Below are 16837 nucleotides of genomic sequence, written 5' to 3'. Positions count from 1 at the left end.
GCCAAATAAATTTTTTAGAGGTTAAGAAAGAAATCTCTGAAGTTTCAAGGCCAGATGTTTGAAAGTGATGCATGTGTCTCTAGTGGGAGATGAAATTTCTCTTTGAGAAATTTAAAACATGGTGTTGGGGAAAGTGCAGCTAAACAACTGTTTTAACTCTGTTAAGGGTTGTCTAATGGCTATGACAGGCAGTGGGAAAAGGGCATATTTGGCATATCAGTGTCTCATTTGTCCAGAAGAACTAAGTGAGCAACTGTGAAGCAATTTAATATTAAATTTAGAATTCTGTAAAAACAAGGGCAAAGTGACCTAAAGATATTGTAGTAGATGACAGCAAGAGAATTTGTGATGGACACTGTAGTGCAAGTTCTTTAATGTTTACTTTTCTCTCAAGGGATATCCTATAAAGTGATACCACATATTAGCTATACATAATGCTTGCAAATCCTTCTCCTTAGCCTTCTCTTTTTGGTATAATTTTAGGCCTTTGTTTATAAAATTCAGAGCATGTTTATCACTTTCTATCAGATTGCTTTTGTAGAAATATTATTGTGGAATGAATTTACTGGTTTTCTGAAAGCTTCAAGTGTTTATTTTTTGTCGTAGTCCACCCATACTACCTTGCCTTTTATATGTTGGGGGATTTTTTCCCAAATGCTTGGAATAGTTTCTTTATTGCACTGGATAGTCCTGGAAAATTCAGGTGGGATTTGGGTGCATAACCAACCTCTGTGGTTCTCAACACACAGCCAGGCATCCGAAAGTTGTGTTGAGCAAAATCTTACTCCCTGGCTCCAGTGAGAGAGACTTGGAGGGTTTTCTTAGAGCTTTTCTGACAAGGGAGGGTTGGAAGAGGTGTCATGTGATTGATCTTGTTGCAGGCATGGTTATGAATATTGGTTTTGTCAATTGAAAATCTAAACTTTTCACCCATCAAGTCCATTATGCTTTGAAAATTGTGTGGGCTGTACTGCATCTCAGTCCTGAGGAGATCATTCAGTGCAGTGGAATCCTGATCTTTGTTAAACAGAGAGGATAATTTGCCTTCTGTCAGTCTGTGTGTTCCTCTGCAGGACTCTGCTGATCCCTGTGGCACTGTGGCATCAGCAGTCATTTAATAGTGTGACCCAGATGAGGTAGACAGGAGTTGTCTCTGGCTTTCTTGTGTAGTCTCCTAAGTCTGGAGACATTTGAGAGAACAATTGCAGGCTTGGGGGAGGAACAATCTGCTGTCAGAACTGTGATGTTTTCCAAAGGAAGAATCCAATCCTACAGCAGTGGTGTGTGGTCCTCACAGTGAGGAAGCTGTGCAGAGCATTGCCTTGCTTTGCTGGTTGCTGGCAGCATGTCTGGTACCTGCCTGCTCTGAGAAAGTGCAAATGGACAAGGGGCTTCTAGCAAAGACTCAGCCCTTTTTGTACCAAAAACTAATGCACAGGACAAAAGGAGTTTGCTCAAAAGGCTGAATATGGACGTAGAGTATAAGCTGAGAAATAAAGGAAAGCTTCAAAAAGAATTTGATACAATTCTAATATTTAGATATCCTCTCTTTTGTAAATTATTGCAGAGACATTTTGCATTTTTTTGATCTTTGCATCATGTTTTGAATTTGTTCTCTTGTTTTTGCAGGCTGGGTTTGGCTATGGATTGCCAATTTCCCGTCTGTATGCGAGGTACTTTCAAGGTGACCTTAAACTCTACTCAATGGAAGGCGTGGGTACAGATGCTGTTATTTATTTGAAGGTAGGAATTTCACCCTTTTATAAACTAGTAATGCAGTGCAGATTGTTTCTAGCAGGTTCTCTTCACTCTTCAGCTTGTTTTCAAATTTCTTTTTGCTGTCTTTGACACTTTTACCTAAATCAGTTACATAAAATCCTAAACCCCAAGATTATATATAGTAACCTGGCACTAACACTAACTAGATAGTTTGCTTTTTTTCACTCCCTGCGTTGGATTGTTGCATTTTGTTAATCTGTCATAAGTAGTGAATCTTCCAAGAACTGTGATAAGAGATAATTTTAGTTAATGCTTTTTGATTCTAAGTTTTGGCCACAATAGAAATGGCAAGGCTATTGGCTAGCTCCTGACTAGTAAATATGTTCTATTCTATGCAGTTCTTGATGCAATAGACTGTATTGATCCTGTTGGCATTTTTTGAGACAGCCCAGGCTGCTCAGGGGCTAAAGGTTGACACTGCTTGAATTCCATCAGGGAATTGAAAAGAACAGAGTGTATAGCTGTGTAGGTTGTTGGCTTTGCACTGTCACTGTGCCCTGCTGTATATAGCAAGTGAGTTGTGGACTCCTGTGATTCTGATGGGTTTGATCCTCTGCATGTGTGTGTGTAGGAAAACTGGCTGGCCTTTCTAGAGGAAAAAGGTGGCCCAGGGCACTGAGCAGGTCAGGGGAAGTGTTGGAGTGGCTGTCTGCTTTATGGCAGTGACAAATCTCACTAAAATGTTTCTGACCAAAAATCTATTTCTTGGCATCGGTGTAGACACCACTCCCTGGAAGGAAGGGAGTGTTTTTCAATGCTATTATTTTCTTTTAACTTTGACTGGGACTTTGAGTATAACTGGAGCTCATAGTCACAGCTCAAGTATTTTCAGAGTAGTGCTGTGACATGTAGCACTGTGACACTTGCTGCGTGCAGAAGTTGTAACTGCAGAACTCCCAGAGTATCACCTAGCTCTGTATCTCCAGTGATGCCTAACCTTGCTTTTGTTTTTCCACAGGCCCTTTCAAGTGAATCATTTGAAAGACTTCCTGTTTTTAATAAGTCAGCATGGCGGCACTACAAGACCACCCCTGAAGCAGATGACTGGAGCAATCCCAGCAGTGAACCAAGGGATGCTTCTAAATACAAAGCCAATCGATAATTTGCCACCTTTTGTCTCTGTTGGAGATGACCTCTGCATTCAGTATAAAGTCTCTGCTTTGTTCCAAAATCCTTCAAACCACAGTAGCTAATTACTTCCAAACAAAGACCTGATCAGGGCATTGAAAAATACTAAGAACAAAGTGATGGTTGGGACTTGCAGGAAGGCACTGAGCACGTTTGGTATGTGAATCCTGTGTACTTCACCAGAATATGCTTGGTTGCTTCAGTCGTGCATTGACAAAAGGGATTGCACTGTGATTGCACTTAGGAACACAATGTTGTAACAAAAAGATACTATTTAAGTGGCCAATTCTTATTCCAATGTAAGGATTGGCAAGGTGTGCAGAACCCCTGAGTGGTGAATAGTATCTTGCACAGCAATATGGTGTAAGAGAAAAATTCTGACATAGTTTAACGTGTGCTTCATGCAGCATTTGTATTGCACAGTGTCACCCCTAAGAGAAAATCCCTTTGAGCTCTTCAGATCTTATCTCTAGTGAGTTTATAAATGCATAGTTCTAAAAAGGGTTGTGCAGCTTTAAACTGATGCTTTCTCCAAATTCCCAAAGCCATTTGTCATGTGCATACAAAAGTTGTGTTGTTATAAGACGGTAGGACTTCCACTCCTTGGTATGCAGCTTAATGATTTTCTTGACACAGAAATGCATTTCTATGCATTTTTCCTTGTTTTGAGGAAAGCTCCTAAGTAGTTAGATCATCTCTTCATACAAGAAATTCTGTCAATACAGGGGCAGAGGGTAATTCAAGTTCCTATTTGCTTATCATTTTAGGGGAATTGGGGAGGGGAGAGAAATGCTGAGAGGCCAGACAGCCAGTCATACAAATGAATTTGCCTTAAGAGTGTTGGTTGTTTGAAACCTGATTAGTTTAAAACCTGTAAATAGTTTGCAAAGTTATTTATACATTCAATGTCTGACTGCAGTCTGGTAATCTGAATTTGTAGTGTATATAAAGATGTTGTACACCAGCCTTTGGAACATGTTATTGGTCTAAGTACATGAAACTGGAAATACAGTAGAAATGGGAGGGACAAAATGTGGCCAGTACCTGATTTAAGTTAAAAAATATCAAAGATGAAAAAAATCCAAGTATTTTTCCCTTAAATTTATCATAAGGGTCATTGCTGACTATTAGAAAACTGTTCTTCACAAAGTCTTTGCCAAATGCTGTTTCTGATACTATGGCCTTTCAGAAAAACCTGTGAAATTTAGAAGCTCTGGTGATACATTAGCTGTGGCAATAAAGAAGATGAGTTGTAAGCAGCTCTGATGCACCCTCAATTTCTCTTAGGTGTTTTGATATTTTTTGGAAAGCTAATAGAGATTTTAGCATGGAAAAATGAAATTTGTTTACTAAAATTGTGGGGGAACTGTCCCTTTTGTCCTCCCAGTATTTATTTTTATAAAGAACTGATTTATTAGGGAAATGCTGAGAAATTCCTAGGTATTTTAAAAAGATAAAAAGAATCTTAGTTTGACTTTACAATAGTACTTTGCACTTCATAGCACATCTCATTGAAGGATTATAAAGTGCTTTGAGCAATAAACTCCCTAGAGCCCCACTTGTGAGCAGTTGAAGTTCTTGCCTTGCCTGTTGCAGTGAGTTCCAGAGCTGTGTGCCAGGGCTGAGCTGCCGTGGCTGTTCCTCACACGGGGGTGGGATCAGCCCCCCATGGGGCTCCTGCTGTCCATGGGCTGCTGCCCTTGCCTCGGCTCAGGGGCAGCTGTGGAGGCTCTCCCTGTGCTCAGCTGGGCACTGCTGCCCCCAGAGCCCCCTGTGCCGGGGGCAGGAGGAGGAGGGGGCTGATGGGGCCCTCCTGATCCCAAACTGGGCTTGCTGGGGCCCGGCCAGAGCATCCTGGCAGGGCACAGTGAGGGGGTGACACCTGTGGCCTCCAGAGCAGCTCCTTGCAGGCACTGCTGCAGAGAAGGCAGCTGCTTATTCAGGCAATACAGCTGTGGTGAAACCAGGGCAATGGTTTGACTGAAACTCTGGTTGCAAGTCACATCTAGTAAAATTCAGTCATTTCTCTTCTGCCCCCACCTGTAACTTCATACTGTTTCTTAAATTATTTCAAGTTGTGTGTGTTTTATAGTAATTGCAAGTCACATCTACTAAAATTCAGTCATTTGCAAGTCACATCTACTAAAATTCAGTCATTTCTCTTCTGCCCCCACCTGTAACTTGACACTGTTTTTTAAATTATTTCAAGTTGTGTCTGTTTCATAGTAATTGCAGAGGAGATTTTACTGAAAGATAGAAGCCTGTGATGAAACTAATACTTCCTTGGTTGCATGTGGTCAGTTTTTTATAGAACATTACCCAAAACATCCCAAGGAATGAGGTAGTCTACATAAGAAACTCGAGTTTAAGCTTTTCGTAGAAATTGCATTTTGAAGTGTAAATCCTGACCTGGTGCTTGTTTTTGGCTGTCTCCTTCTACATGATGAGGAGAGGGAGCAGAAAGCAAAGGAAGGATGCTGACACACTGGACTTGTTTCCATGGTGGCCATGGGATGTAAACCCTGGAAACTGAACAAAAGCTGAAGTTACTGTGGAGGATGTGCTGTGTGAGTGATGTCACTTGATCCACAAGAACAACTGGCTGCTTGCAGGACTGGGGTGCTCCAGTACCTGAAAACTGAACTCCCTGACATGGCACCCATTTCCGAGAACCCTGAGCTTGTACAAACACCTCAAAACAGCTGGAGCACAAGGAATTCTTTTCTTTCCATTCCCCAAGGTCTTTATGGGGGCATTGCAATGAATATAAAAGAGAAGTTCTCTTCTCTCCAGCCCTGCCCAGGCAGCCTGTGCTTTAGTGGCAACCCAGGTGTGCCATCAGTTGTTCCCCACTCACTGTCCTTAGGCCATGTTTCTACAAAGGGGTTTTAGTCTGAAAACTGTTTTAGGAAGCAGCAACAGCAGACCTTCAATTAAGGGAGGGTTTTTCAATAGCTGTGCCTGAAAAATGAGCATGGGTGGGTTCTTAATATGGCTGGTTTAACTACAAATACTGACTTTTTTTCAGTTACTTACACCTTTGATTGGAATCTCTTACAATAACTATGTTTTAATATCTTGGGGCTGTTAATTCCAAACTTTCTGATGATACACAATTTTTATGAATTTCAGAGTTATGGCCTGCTGATGTCATTGCAACCTGCTTGTCTTGACTTACAGGACACAAAAATACAAAAAAGTTTTCAGTGAAAATGTTCCTTACCTGTTGTGTTTATGATTAACAAACTAAATGAGAGATGTTTGCTCCTTGATTCTTCCTGAGAATTTACAAACAACTTCTGTATGTCATAGTGTAACAAATAGTTTACTTTTTGTCCATTGTGCATTTTTCTGGTGTATGTGTCTTGAATGTAATTTTATTAATCCTCTGCCTAGTTTAATATCAATAGAAGTGTCTCCAAGTAATGTATATATGCTCCCTGCTTTTCTAGGCTTTGCTTCAAGGCAACAAGGGGTCTTTCAGAGAAAAATTCAGAAGATACCAAACTGCTTCTTTTGCAACTCAGGTGCAGTCTTTGCCTGTGTAACTGACTATGATGACCTAGGAGAGCACAGAGAAATCTTTGTCCTGCTGCAGTCTGTGCTACCTCTTGGGCGGTGTTTAAAGCAGGTCCATTGGCACATGCTTAAAGAACATGGATATTAATGACAGTGTTCTTGGAAAACTCAGGCTACTTTTTGGCCATGAAAGGCTGCATTTACTGCTACAACTGGGTAGTACTGTTTTTTTTTGTCCTCAGTAGCATTTGCTTTGAAAGAGCTGCTCCCTTTCTCCAAGAAGTCAGCAAGAGTGATCTTTAGTGCAATCTCCTGTTCACCTTCACCCAGACATTGCATTTAAGGTGATACCTTGACCTCACTGACATGGAAGAGGTTTCCTCCCTCCTCACCTTACGAATGGGTACCTCTAGATCCTTATGTGTGAGGTGCTGAAAACATGGTCAAGATTCATGGAAATAATCCTGTAGAAAGCAGCCTCAATGTTCAGTGTTAGTATTTATCTTGAGGATAACATGCCCCATTGTACAGTGTTCCCTTTCCGTGCTTGGTTCCAGGTTGATGTGCTTTCTCTTCCTTGCTTCTTCCTGGCACCCACACCTGTCTATGGATTCACATATGTAAATGTGTTTTTGCTGAAGTTAAGAGAATATGGTGGCACATGACACAACAATGTGTTGCTGACTTCAGAGGTTGAGTTTGTTCACAAATGAGGAACGTAGCTATAAATTGTGCAGAGACTTCAGTGTCTTGCAAATACTTGCACAAGTCAACAGTGTATGAGAGGGATGCCACTCAAATGAATGTTCTCAGGATCAGGACTCAGGTTGTCTATATCAATTTGAAACAATGAAGATTTGTGTAATTGAAGTGGCTTTCTAATTAAAAATAAATAAGAAAATTTAAAGTTTATATGCTTTAAGTGAAGCATTATGTTGCCTTAAAAGTCCTCAGAAATCAGCATAGTGAACTTGTTTGCTTCTTAAATCTGGAGGGGTTTTCATGTGGTACTAGAAGGATTGGTGACTGTATGATAATTCTGACATTGTCCTTCTGGTGTTAATTGCTTCATTGAACTTTTCCTTTGAACTGAAACTGCCAAGAGGTGTTGGACACAGTCCTTTGAAATCCCTACCCTGTGCAGGGGACATCAGGCAGAGCAGGCTCCAGGCAGTGCCCTGGGTGCTATGGGCAGGGATTGTCCTCAGGGAGCTGCAGCTGCCCCACCTGCCCTGGCTGTGGTGAGTTTGTCACGTGGGTGGAAGTTAAATCCCTTTGTCCCCAGGGTCAGGTACAGGACAGCTCTCCTGGTGAGCTGCTCTGTGCTGCACCTGGCAGGTGTGAGGGAAAGGGCTCTTGTGGTGCCTTTCCTCTGAAGTGGCATCATTTGAATCTACTCAACCTGTAATGGAGGGATGAGAAGGTATTTTTTCATGAGATTACTTGGTGATATTTTAAATTTATTTTTGGATCTTATGATACTTGTCTTGTTTCTAGTCTGTTATCTGTGTATTTGACTTGTGTATACTCTTATTTTCCTTTTTTCTTTCCATGGTTGACAAATAAAATTACATAAAAACTACACGTTGACATTTTTAAGGGCCTGGTTTGGTTTCACACACTAAGGAGCTCAGTTTGTGATTGGGCAGTCTGAGGTCAGTTTCTCACATGCCTACAGAGGAGCACCCTCAGACAGCTCACTCACTTGAGAGCTCAAGAGGAATTTTAGCATATGAGCAGCTTTTGGGTTTGGGTGTTTTTCTGCTATATAAACCAAAAGCTAATTCTCAGATTGTTCTTGACAGTCAAAATAGCTGTTGGAAACATATGTAACACCCAAGGCCTCTACCTTGAAATTTCTTCAGCATTCCATGACATTTTATATGCATTCATAAGTTATTCAAGAAAATTAAAAAAGCCAAAGTTTGTTACCAAGCAGTTCCAGAGCAGGAAAATGCTTGGGGACCCATCTCACTTGGCTCGTTATCTTTCTTATTAAGTAATAAATGAGGCTCCAGATGGCCAGGATTTTGCTAGAACTGAGATAATTTTCTTTCAGATTAAGAATTTATTTTAAAACTTCAGCTGAGAAGAAATCTATGTGTTGTACTTTCTCACTGCTTACCATTTGCCATGACAGGGTATTCACAGGAGCTGAGTAGTTAATTAAGTAGCTCAAAATTGCAAATGTGTCAGCATGTACTGCATATTTGACAGTTGCTGCCTGTAGAAGATAAAGCAAACAGTTGCAGCAGCAATATAATGAAGATTTATGGCTTTAGGACAGAGGCATATGTGGGAGAACAATTTGTAATAAGGGATCTGTTTCTTGTTATACAATTCATGCCTTTTTTAGATGGCTGTAGACTTACTAAGTACTTTAATTTGTTGTTTTCAGTGGAAAGAAGTCTTGCAGTAGACAGTTTTTAAATGAAGTGAGACATATAAAACATGTCAGGCATGCCTGATAGGAAAAAATAAACGTTTTTAAAATGTCAGATCAGTTTATATTCATGATCTAACTCAGAGGCTGTTTTTACTTGAAGCTTTTGTGCTGTCTTCTCTGGGAGTTACAAGGAGTGTAGTAAATAATGCCTGCTGTGTGTTGTCTAGGAGCAGCAGCCTTTAGAAATGGTGCCACAGGAATCCCAAAGTCCTTTTCTGTCCTAGTGACTTGCTTAATTTTTGTGTTTCTTTGGCCCAAGCTGCTCCCCTCATGTGTCTTCCTAGTCCAAAGGCAGTGCAGCTGGAGCCAGCACTTGAACACTCTAAACCCATTTTCCATTTTGATCTGCCACTGTGGATTCTTTTCCTGAAATTAATAAATGTGCAGGTACCTGCAATACACTGATTTAAAAGATAATTTTCAGAAGAAAGCTTCAGTTTTTCCCATTTTCAAGGTCCCATGGTGACTGTTTTGGTATTTGGAAACTTTCCAAGGAGATTCATTGAACTGCTTGTGGTTGTGGGAGCTGATGCTGTGCGTTGTGCCATGAGCTGTCCTGGCAGACCCAGGCCTGTGGGTGTGCATGGCTGCCCCGAGCACCTCCCTTGCCTCATCCAGGTGGTCAATAAATTATTATTTGGTTAATAAATCTCTTTGTGGGCTGGAATGCTTGAAATAGGATGCTTGGGGTGGTGGAGGCCCAGCACTCGAGGCATGGTCAGGTTTGCACTGAGGTAAAGGAAGGTGGCTCTGTGTGAGTCACAGCTGTGGGCTGATTTCTCTCTGTTGTTGCACTAAAGGTTAAGTTTTCCTCCCAGGGAAGCAAATCTTCCTTCTTGGTTTTCAGAGCTGGGTGTCCTTCAGTGAATGGGTGTCAGGGTCAGTGTGAGGCAGCACTTGAGAACTGCCTGTGTAAAACCCCTGGGTCTTGCAGGTCATAATGGACAAGGCTGCCACTCACAAACTATTTCACAAATAGCCATTTGGGATGGGTGAAGAGGCTGGAGTTATGCTTTATTCTGGTCTTTTGAAATGTATTTTGTCTTGCTGTTAGTGCTAAAACACATAATGCATCTCAACTTTGGCTTCTTGGTAAACAGTTGAGTAAAACATGCAAGAAGATGACTTGGGTAGTTCTCTGTGGGTACAATTTAATTCAGGTCAGAATGGCCAGAGTCAGTTCTGCTGATGGCATGGTACCACCACCACTCATTGCATACTGGCTGGGTTTTAGTTAGCTCCTGTGTGGTTTACCTCTACATTCTTAAGGACAATTTGACTTCCCCAGGTGGAAGTTTAAAGGTGTCAGAATAGAGGTGTTTGACCTCGTAGCATTCTTTCTTTCCCCCCTTCTTTAAAATACAGAGACTATGAGCTTGTGGGTTTTCTAACATGTTCTCTCTGTTGCTGTGGTACCAGGTTTGTGCTGTGGGGTCATTTGAAGAAAAAGTTCTCTTGAGGAGAAAAAAGGAAATTACAACAAGCCACCCAAGATTTGTGATGCTGTTTGAATTATATTTAATTTGGAACCAGCTATTCTGGGGGCATTTTGTTAATTCTTACACAGGATATGGCTTTATGCAGTTTTGTTTGCATGTGAACAATATTAATATTTAAAATGTTAGGTTGGTTCTTTTCTAGAATAAATGCACTCATTTGTGAGAGGCCTTTTAGATAACCAAGGGGGGATGAGTGGAACAAATGAAAATTCCCCCCAAGGAATAGTTTCCCATTTTGTTTTGGCATTTGGCTTTTAATGACATACCATGGAAGTGCAAGCTCAGGACACTGGCAAAAATAAAGCTCATTAACTGTTAAGCTGATGATGATATAAACTGTCTTATGTATGGCCAAGTAGCAGAGTAACTGGGTCCCTACTGGTTAATGTGTTGGTTTTGAAATGAAAAAGCTGGAGCCCAGAATGGTGTGCAGAACATTAAAACATCCCCTGCTGGTAATCAGAACTGGTCACTCGTAAAGAGCAGGTTATAATTAATCTGCTTTCACTGCACAGATGATGGCTCACAGTCACTTTATTTTATGGAAAACCAGTGCTTGTAGAGAAATAGGATTAGAGAATCACAGGAATATGGTAAAAAAAATACCACAAAATTTTGCTGAAGAGGACATAATTTATTCTATCAAAGCTGTTTCTAGAATGTGAAATATGTGTGAGACTGGATGTGCACATGCAGCCTGGTTGGTGCCACAAGGGAGGATTTTCCCTTTGAGTGTTCCTGCTGTCACGTGCTTAGGCACAGGAATAATTGTTTTGAGATAATGGAACATTTCTGTCTTCATTAATCCTGTTAAACATTAAAAAAATTAAATTGTGTTTATGTAAAAGGCAAAAACTGCTTCACCTGGCCCAGAACTTCCCATTCCTTATTGAAGCAGAGATTGATGCTGTTGAAGAGAGCATCTAAAAGGAGATGGAGATACCAGGTGTGAAAGAACTGCTTGACCTGGCCATGAATACCTGCTGGGGCAGGGGAGCTCAGGTGCCACATGTGAGGAATTGTGTAACACAGGAGCCTGCTGCATTTCCCTTGTCCTGGGGAGCACCCACATTCCCCACTTGGCACAGTGGAAGTGCCTGTCCAAAAAGGCTTTCAGTTGTTTTTATTTCAGTCTGTGTCTGTTCCTTCTCCCCTCAGGAAGAGCCCTGAGGCAGTGGCCTTGATTTCCATTTGGAGTACAAATGTTAATGCTGCCCTTCCTTACACCAGGAAAGGGCCTTCCCTTTGGAAGGGCAGAAAACACCTGTGTGTGTGTGTGTGCTTGTGGAACACACACTGTGTTGTGAAAGTGAGCTCTTGTGAAAATCCAGTTAGAAGAGGAGTTCTTAAGATGGTTTGATACTTGAAAGGGTCTCCATGAAACAAGCAAAGCCCTGGCTCCATTTTCTGCCTCACTTTCAGCTCTGTTTTACAAGAAGGTCAGGGGAGACTTTCCATGGTGGTTTGGTACCCTTTTACAAGCAAATGTAGCATCAAACCTTCCTTCCTGCTGGGCTGACAGGCCTGGTGTTGGTTCAGGGACTGCCTTGCTCCTGAAGGATTTGCCATGAACCAGAACAAGGCTCCCCCCTGGGCTGGGCTGCACACTATAAGCTCGATCCCAAGGATGTTCCTTACACATCTCCCAAGTGCTACCAAGGCACTGCTGGAAACAGACCCAAATCCATCTCAGGTGATACAGGGAGCCTTGGATTATGTGGGAGCTTTTTGATGTACTCTGTGCTATTAAATAGTTTCTCTCCTATGCTCAATGACTTTGAAATTTGCTTATTCTGTAATTAAAAATGTTTTGGCCAGGAAGTCCTGAGCCTCCATTTGCTGTTTCAGCTTCTCTCTGCCTGAGGCAGGACTGTTGAATAAATAATCTTTAGAGCTGCTGCAGGTACTGATTTCTCACAGAAAGGACAAATGGGAAACAGCAAAGCAGGGATATTTGTACACCAGACTGACTTGGTTCAGGGAAGAGAAAGTCCAAAAGCCAGTGTCAGGATTTGAGGATTTGTCCCCGTGGCTCATGTTTGCTGCTGCCATTTTCCATCTGGCACGGCCATACATCATCTTGGCACCCATGAGAGCAACTCAGTTGCTGCTGGGGATGGTTTTCAGCAGTGGAACCAGAATGGCTTCAAAAGCACCATTTCTTGCTTCCACTTTGAAGTAAGAATTAAAATACTGACTCCTGCTTCCACTGTGCTGGGGCAGGGTAAAGAAGGTATCAGACTGCTGCTGTCTAATGCTGCACTTTCCCAGCAGGGCAAGCACTTCCTCACCTTCCCCCACACTTTTCTGCCTGCAAGGTAAAAGCAAGGAGAGGTGATCCTGTTAGTGCAGAGAGCAGCAGAACAAGCAACAGCCTGCTGGACATGTTGGCAGAGCTGCTGTCGTGGCTTTGTGGGGGCCTAAAGCCCTGGGCTACCAAGGATGGGGATGACGGTCACTGTGCCACCACTGGGGTTTCCTCTGCAGGTTGTGTTCAGCTGTCCAGAGATGCTGTAAAATGAAGGGGAGAGGCAGCTGTGTCTGTCATACACTTTATTGTTCATGTGGAGCTTGGCTGATAAATAGGACTAAATTAAAGCAATACTTGTGAAAAGGAAAACCCAACCATGACTCAGAAGTGCAAAATTGTCTTCCATGTGTCCAGACACCATGAGGGTCTGGTTTGCAGGAGACAGCACATGAATGTACCAGCAGGGCAAAGGCTTCAGCTTAGTGATATCCTAAATGCAAACAAGACACCTGGTACAGAATATGGCTTTGTTGCTGGGTAGCCACCTGTGACCCTGAGAAACATTCTGTTAAGAACAGGTCACTGGTGAGTTTTTCTCTACTTCCCATGTACAAGTTGTGGTGCTGTCTCCACTTAACCCACTGAGCAAGGGCTGCTGAACAGGAACTGCTAGGAAATTAAAATGAACAAGAAACAATGGGAAAAGCCAAGAACAACAAATCCTTGCCCACCTCCATTGCACGTGGATATGGCTCGTCTATCAACAGCACCAGTAGGAGCAGACAGTTCTGTGGTGGAGGAGTGGTTTGTGATGGGAAGACTGAAGACTTGCAAAGGATCAGAAAAACTGACAAGTGCATCCCAGGTATGAAATTACAGTAACAGGTTGCCTAAGGCTGAGAAAGGTCTTAATTGCATCGTCCCATCAGGCACACAGCTGGTGGCAGCTGAAATATCTGTGGCTGTCCCTTTGCACATTCCACCCTATTTCCTGCTCACCTGTTTTTGCAGCTGTGAAGGAACTAGCTTGACTCCAGAGGACAAAGTGCATGAGATGTTGTACTTGGTCTTGTGGTGGTCTGAGAAGTGTCTGGCAAAACGTTGCCAAAGAAAAATCACTCATCTTGTAGTGGAGGAGGGATGAAAGCTGTAGGGAGTGAGCAGAGTGTGGGGCTAATTTGGTGCCTGGTACCAAGGTCTGTAATTTACTTGCCCAGGAAAGTGTCTGGAAAGGTGTCTGCCTACTGAGCAGGTCACCCAGGCAGGTAAGGACAGCAGCCAGGGGTGCTGCTGCCAGCAAGCACAGCCACCTCACGTGCTTGGGCATCTCGTCCCTCAGCTTTTTCCCAAGAGAGACATGGAGCCCTCCCTCCTCCAGCATTTCCTGTGCTGCCTGTGCAGGAGTGCTGCTGTGGCTGCAGCCCCCTGCCCAGGCTGCCTGGGAGACAGGGACAGTGGCAGCTGTCACCTGCTGGCCTGGCACCAAAGCTGCTGCTGGGCTGGAGAGCCTCCAACATGCCTGTGCACTGAGGCAGCTGTGCCAGGCAAGCTGGGGAGCCAAGTGGCATCAGTGGCACAGTGCTGGGGGCTCCTGCAGCTGTGGGGCAGCCCCAGGGCCCAGGAATCCTGCCAGCTCCTGCAGCCACCCCAGCAGGTGTCAGCTGAGGGACTGAACGTGGAACCAGGTGTCAGGCAGGACTGGCTTTGCCAGCTAGGAAGATCAGCACTGAGGACAGAGCTTCACCTGTGTTTCTGCTCGAGGCTGTACACGTCATGGACAGAGAAAGAAAACAGTTGTGCCTAATCCTGTTCAAAAAGTTTCTTTGTTCGTTTTTTTCATTTTTTTTCTCCATATTAGTGTAGAGGAATAACCTTGGGATCCTCTGCAGGGGCAGTGTGTCTGTGAACACATCTTGTTTGGAGTTTGATGAGAAGTTTGTACTGGCTGAATGCCATGTGACAACAGCACTGTTTGCTTGTCATTTGCTGATACATAGCTGGGAGCAGCAGGTTTTCCTAGGAGGCCACGTCCAAAGGCCTTGGGATATTTTTATAATTCATCAGTAAAAACCATCAGCATCTTCAAATTGTCTTATTTCCTACACCACCACATTCCAGCTATGGCTGTCTTTTCATTTACTTTCTTGCCTTCAAAGTGCAAAGCCAGGGAGCAAACCAGAAGTGATTAGGCAGCTGTTCAGGCACTAGGAACATGGAAAGTGATCTGATAAAGCAAAAGCCCAACTCCTTACCTACACCCCACGCAGAGGCTTGGTCAACAAGCAGCACTGAATATGTTAAATGGATTTCCACCAACTTGCCTGGAGATCTCTTCATTTCAGTGCATGATTTGGGCTCTGGGGTAGATGTTATTCAAAAAGAAAAAAAAACCCAACTTTATTCCCAGTTTCTCAATGTATTTGCTGCAGCAATGCTATTCCTTCATGTGCCAGAAGAGCTCAAGGTCAGCAGGGTACAACTGCATCTTCTCTCTCTGCAGGCTGCAGCCAGCACTTCCCTGTGTGCTGGGTCTGGATCAGAAGCCAGCTGGGCTGCTCCTGCCAGCCCCCCTCGGTGCCTGGAGCAGCAGCTGGAAAGCAGCAGGACAGGGGCAGGAATTGCACATGGGTGTGGTTTTCTGCCAGTCCCTGGGGCTGTGCCTGGCAAGTGCTGCTGCCTGGGCCTCCAGCACCGTGAGGGAGTGGGGATGGGATAAGCTCTTCCTGAGATCTCCCTTGCTGTGCTCCAGTTCATTTCTGACATCTCCCAGAGCACGATCCCTGCTGCCAGAGATACCCCTGGTGTTCCTCACGCTTCTCCCCATCCGGTGGTTGAGTTCATAGCTTGTTCTTCTGTCTCATGGTTAAAAAAATATATATTTTATTTTTCATCCTCATCTCCCTCGCTCATGCTGCTGAGGGAGGCAGAGGCAGCTTTTGGAGAAGAGGGAGGGGAGGTCTTATTGATGACCCAGGGTGGAGATGGCGAGCGGGACGGCGAGCGGCCTCGCGTAGGACTGCTGTTGGGGCTCTGCCGGGGAGAAAAAGCCTGGAGCATTCGGCCGCTTCGTTCCTGGAACATCTGCTTCTGCAAAAGCAAAGTGAGAAGATGCTCTGTGAGTACTGCACAGAGGAGAGGCTGGGGGAGGCAGGGGCTGCACTGTGCCTCTCACTGGGGAGCGAGCAGGGAGCCAGAACCCCGGAGCGTGGCTGGTCTGCTCTGCTGTGCTCATGAGGATAACCTGGTCCTGGCATGCAAGCTTTTACCTCAGCTGGGCCACCCCCAGTGTGGGAACACCGTGTGTACTGGCCTGAGCCATACACGGGGCACTCCCCTTGTGGGTTTTGCATGTATTGGTCACACTCTCATCTCCAAAGGTCACTTTTCTGCCTGAACGCCCAATATTCCAGTTCCCACAGCCTTTTCCTTCTAGAATGTTGGGAAGGACCACCCCTCTCCTCCTGAGCTTCTTGGCTTTCCTAGCCTTTATTCCTCTGTCCCTTCTTAAGGGAGACAGCCTGGTGCCTGCCAGGTACTGGCAGCCACTTCCCCAGCTGCCCGCAGCAGGCACGACCCAAACCCATAAACTGAGGTTGGGAATGTCACAATTTGGGTGTCTGTTGAAAAGAGAAAACACTTGCAGGCTCTATGTTTTGCTTAGAGCTTTATTGTCACTTTTGCTTTGGAAAGCTGAGTGGAGGCCTGCCAGAGTTAGTGGGGTGGAAGAGCCACCTCTGCAGTCAAGCAATCTGCTACACTAAGGCAAGTGCCTCTACTCTTTAGCAGCAATGTGGCCTTGCATCACGCTGGGTTATGGAAGACGTGGTGTGTGCTGTGCAGCTGCTGCAGGCTTCACATGGGAAGTGCCAAATCCGAGTGCCCTGCTGCTCCTCCTGGGCATGGGGGGTAAGAGGCCTCAAGCTTGGCTGCAGGACTGGCAGTTGAGTCACAGGCGATGCTCGGCTGAAAGGAAGATCCAGCCCCGACAAAGTTAAGTTACCACTCAGGTCTGAGAGGAAAATACTTGTGCAGAATGTGTGGGTTTGCCTGTTTTAGCTGTTTTAGCTTGGAGTTGCCCAGTTTTCATCATGTTCCTATTCCCCTTCCCTCTGCAGTGACTCTGCCCTGTGCTGACAGTCTCTGGGTGCTCATCTTGCTCTTTCTCCTCCTCTTTGAAACTCAGTATTCCCTGCCAGCAAAGAGGCAGATGCTGGT

The 16837-nt window shown here is 44.2% G+C and overlaps 2 protein-coding genes across 4 annotated transcripts in view; one reads left to right on the top strand and one right to left on the bottom strand.

The window, feature by feature from the left end:
• Nucleotides 1-11186, top strand: part of PDK3 (pyruvate dehydrogenase kinase 3) — a 57936-nt gene extending 46750 nt beyond the window's left edge. The window contains exons 10-11 of the mRNA XM_005484368.4: nucleotides 1630-1743; nucleotides 2738-11186. Of these exons, the coding sequence (XP_005484425.1) occupies nucleotides 1630-1743; nucleotides 2738-2881 (258 nt within the window). The 3' untranslated portion in view covers nucleotides 2882-11186. The remainder of the gene's footprint in view (nucleotides 1-1629; nucleotides 1744-2737) is intronic.
• PCYT1B (phosphate cytidylyltransferase 1B, choline) overlaps nucleotides 7073-16837 on the bottom strand; it is a 53914-nt gene continuing 44149 nt past the window's right edge. For 2 of the 3 annotated variants that reach the window (XM_005484369.4, XM_074534592.1), the window contains exon 8: nucleotides 7073-15709. In XM_005484369.4, the coding sequence (XP_005484426.1) occupies nucleotides 15503-15709 (207 nt within the window). In that variant the 3' untranslated portion in view covers nucleotides 7073-15502. Of the gene's footprint in view, nucleotides 15710-16267; nucleotides 16586-16837 lie in introns of those variants that run through there. The other variant, XM_074534593.1, reaches the window with a different exon arrangement.

This window comes from Zonotrichia albicollis, chromosome 2 (genome assembly GCF_047830755.1).
Source record: "Zonotrichia albicollis isolate bZonAlb1 chromosome 2, bZonAlb1.hap1, whole genome shotgun sequence".
In the NCBI taxonomy this organism is placed as follows: Eukaryota; Metazoa; Chordata; class Aves; order Passeriformes; family Passerellidae; genus Zonotrichia; species Zonotrichia albicollis.
This window is presented reverse-complemented; position numbering and strand designations above follow the sequence as displayed.